The sequence below is a fragment of the Plasmodium gonderi genome (genome assembly GCF_002157705.1).
Source record: "Plasmodium gonderi DNA, contig: Pgo-contig_371, whole genome shotgun sequence".
In the NCBI taxonomy this organism is placed as follows: domain Eukaryota; phylum Apicomplexa; class Aconoidasida; order Haemosporida; family Plasmodiidae; genus Plasmodium; species Plasmodium gonderi.
Genome location: NW_021629269.1, coordinates 355 through 4,009, shown reverse-complemented (window position 1 = coordinate 4,009; position 3,655 = coordinate 355). Strand labels below are relative to the sequence as shown.

The 3,655-nt window shown below is 19.7% G+C and overlaps 1 protein-coding gene across 1 annotated transcript; it reads right to left on the bottom strand.

The window, feature by feature from the left end:
• Positions 1-623: 623 nt before the first annotated feature.
• PGO_003205 (variable surface protein) lies at positions 624-1,848 on the bottom strand (the record flags this gene model as incomplete). The annotated part of the gene is made up of 3 exons (XM_028691269.1): positions 624-785; positions 940-1,698; positions 1,825-1,848. The coding sequence occupies 3 exons, from the start codon at positions 1,846-1,848 to the stop codon at positions 624-626; spliced, it is 945 nt and encodes a 314-aa protein (XP_028547070.1).
• Between the last annotated feature and the right edge of the window lie 1,807 nt (positions 1,849-3,655).

The window sequence follows — 3,655 nt, the reverse complement described above, 5'->3', positions numbered from 1 at the left end:
CTATTGCAATTTTATATCATTAAGTATGTAATTACAAATTATATATACACTAAGTGTCTAAAAATATATGTATTTATACAATGTACACTTAATATTTATATATCATTTTGAATTTATTTTAATATGTAAGATGTATTTTATGTATTATATGATTAAATTGTATAATAATTATTATATTAAAATATAAAATAAAATTTTTATTCCTTATTAAATTTTTTTATCTGATAAAGTTCATATAATATATAGAATTATAATCAATTCTATGTATTTCCTTCTGAGAATGTCTAAAGTATAGAACAATTGAATGCAAATAATGTATACTTGGAGGGTCACTAAAATCAGCGATATATTTATGTCATATTAATAAAAAATAATTTTGCGATATAGGAAAAATTGTTAAATATTTATAAAATTGAGATTATATACTGTTTCATAATTTATTGTGTCCTATAATGTTGAATTATATATTATCCAGAAAAAATATGTTATGTCGTTTTCATTATAGTGTTGAAAATTTTTTTTAATCTATCTTCATTTTACACTTTTTTATGAAATTGATACCCGTAGTACATGGTAGAAATTTAATTAAAATAATTCCGCTTAATAAGTATTATAGAATATTATTAAGTGAAATATGGTATTTTAAAAACATTACTATCATAATATGGTGCAGAATGTTGAAATAAATTTTGTTCGAATTTTTCTCTCCATATTTCTTTTATGTTTTGCCACAATTTTTCATTATTTCTAAATAATTTAATTAACCACATGGCAACTGGAATAAACTAATGAAAATAGCACATACACAAAGAATTTATTTTTAATTTATTTTATTATTTAATCTGTACTTATAATGTAATATTTGAGTTTGCATATAATAATCACTTTAAAAATTTATTTTTTATATACTTTGTTTGAAAAAGGTAACATAAGAGATACAGCCAAGACAGGTAAAAGTGTAATGAATATATATTTATATGACTCATATCGAGTTTCACCAGAAGGAAGTAATACACTTTCTGACCCTAATGAATCTTCAGATTCATGGGTTGTACTCAAGGGTGATTCCACGGCTGGTGCTATATTTTCCTTACATACTAGTGTATTTAATTCATTTTTAATATTTGGATATTCAGCCTTTATTTTCTCATATATTTCGCAATAATCATTTTTTGTTGTAGAAGTACACTCTCTGTATATTTGTATGTACGTAGAAACAGCGTCTTGAAGATATTCTTTAAAATCACTAGAACAGGAATATTCCTTTTGCTCTAAAAAGAATTTAATTATATCATGATGTAGAGAATAATCATGAAATAATTTAATTTTTCTAAAGTTATCTCTACTAATAGCTTTTACAGGTTTTTCAAATTCATCTGCATCATAACCTGTATTCAGTATTTTATAACAGTTAGATATATATGAATTAAATTCATCATCATTATTTACAACATCAATCATTTTATTTCCTAACCAGATGTAAAATATACTACTAAGTTTATTATCAATTTTTGTTTTTGATTTACTACGCAAGAAGCACATAGCGTTTCTAATTTTCTCTGAAATATCACTAATAAGAGTATATGTTTTTAATTCATTATCTATTTTTTCTTCATCATCTTCATGACAATAGCCTGCATGCTCGATGTCCAATTTTTTATATTCTTTATCGAAAAGAAAAATAGATATAACATTCTCCTACAATTTTAAAAGTAACAGTCATTTACGTAATGAATATATATTACATCTAATAACAATAATATCGATATATTTATATCAAAAAGAAAATCATAATATTATATATTATGGTGTGACTAGGAATACAACTGAAGATCCTGGCATTCTCATATTATTTTTAATATCGTTTAATAGAAATATGAAATATATTTATAATAAATTTAAGATATTTTTTAAATATAAAAATAATATATTTTTGTACAGAATCTATATTTTTAGAATTAAGTATATAAATGTTTTCTCTAATGGATGCTCTTTTTATATGATTTAGAATTCAGTGTTAGTATTTTAGATTTTACGATTTATTCTTAAGTCTTTAGCGTTCAGGGGTTATTTATTATTGTTAAAAAATTACTATTAATGTTTTATCTTTTTGATTATGGTTTCAGATTTAAAAGAATGCGTTTATGTTATAGGTTACATGTATTTTTTTATTTTGTTGTGGATTCAATTTTTATTTTTAAGGGTTTAGGATTTAGTTTTATATTTTAGAAATACGTATTAAGATATTAATTTTTCTTTTTAACATATATATATGTTCATGTTTTATATGAAATCATGTGTTTTTTTGGAATGCGTGAATCTGAGGTATACGAAATAATGATTTTTTATAATATTGTATATTTATATTTTTTTAGCATTTGTACAGCGGTAAATTCGATTTCATAATGTATTATAGTTTATATTTGTACACTACTTTATGTAAAATAATAATGAATATGTATTACTTATGCTTAAATAATTATATTAATGGAGTGTTCTTAATTTTTCTATGAAACATAATAATTTTTTTGTTTTCTAATTGCATGCTCTATCATATTATAATAATTCTAATATAATTATGTATTATTCATAATACCTGTACAAGGGTATATTAAGTAATATTTATTATAATTATAATATTATTAAAAAAATAACATATTTTTAATATCTCCATTTATGCTTTTTTTTTTCCCAAAAATATTTTTCTTACGTAAAAGTATTTATTTTTTTATACAATTTTTATATATAAATTCATTACTATATATAATATTTATATTATTTAGTATGTTTTTTGATAGTAACAATTTTTAGTGTTTAATATATGTTTCTTAAAATGACATATTATCGTTTAATAACATAATATATATATCTTATTTAATTTGCTTACTGATTTGTTCGTTGATCATTAATGAAAAATCATTTTTTTATATTTGATATTATATCCATTTTTCTATTTGTTTTTTCTGATGTATAAATTTTTATTTCCATTATACCATGTATTATATTTCTTAGATTTTTTTTTTTTTTTCATTCTTTATATATTATTATTTCTAGTTTATTTTTTAGTATTCTAATTATTACTCTCACTTTTACTAATATTTAGAAATTTGATATTTTTTTCTTTCAATATTAACAAAAGAAAAAACAAATTATATATTNNATTTTATATTTAACTTTATGATTTTATAATTAAATTTTTTTAATGTTTTTGTTATATATTTTTATTATTACTTGTTTGAAGACTTAGTGCTTGGATTGTAATATCTTTTTTATATATTTGTATTAGATTTTATAGTATATATATTTCTAACTACATTTTAGTATAATGGTATGTATACGGACATCCGTTTTGAAGATTTATGAATTTTTATATATTTTATATTTTTTATATTTATTATAGTGAGAGTAATTTTAATAATAATTTATTATATATATAATAGAGGATATCATTTCCTATAATTATAACTTGTTTTGTTAGTTTAATTATTGTTGAAAAACTGAGTTTCATCTATGACATATTAACACTGCATTATATTATATATATATAATATGTAGAAATTTTGTTCTACATCATTTTACACCATTTATATGCATTATTTATAATTTTATATTTTATTAATTCATATATTTATATTCGTTATTAAACAATTAATAT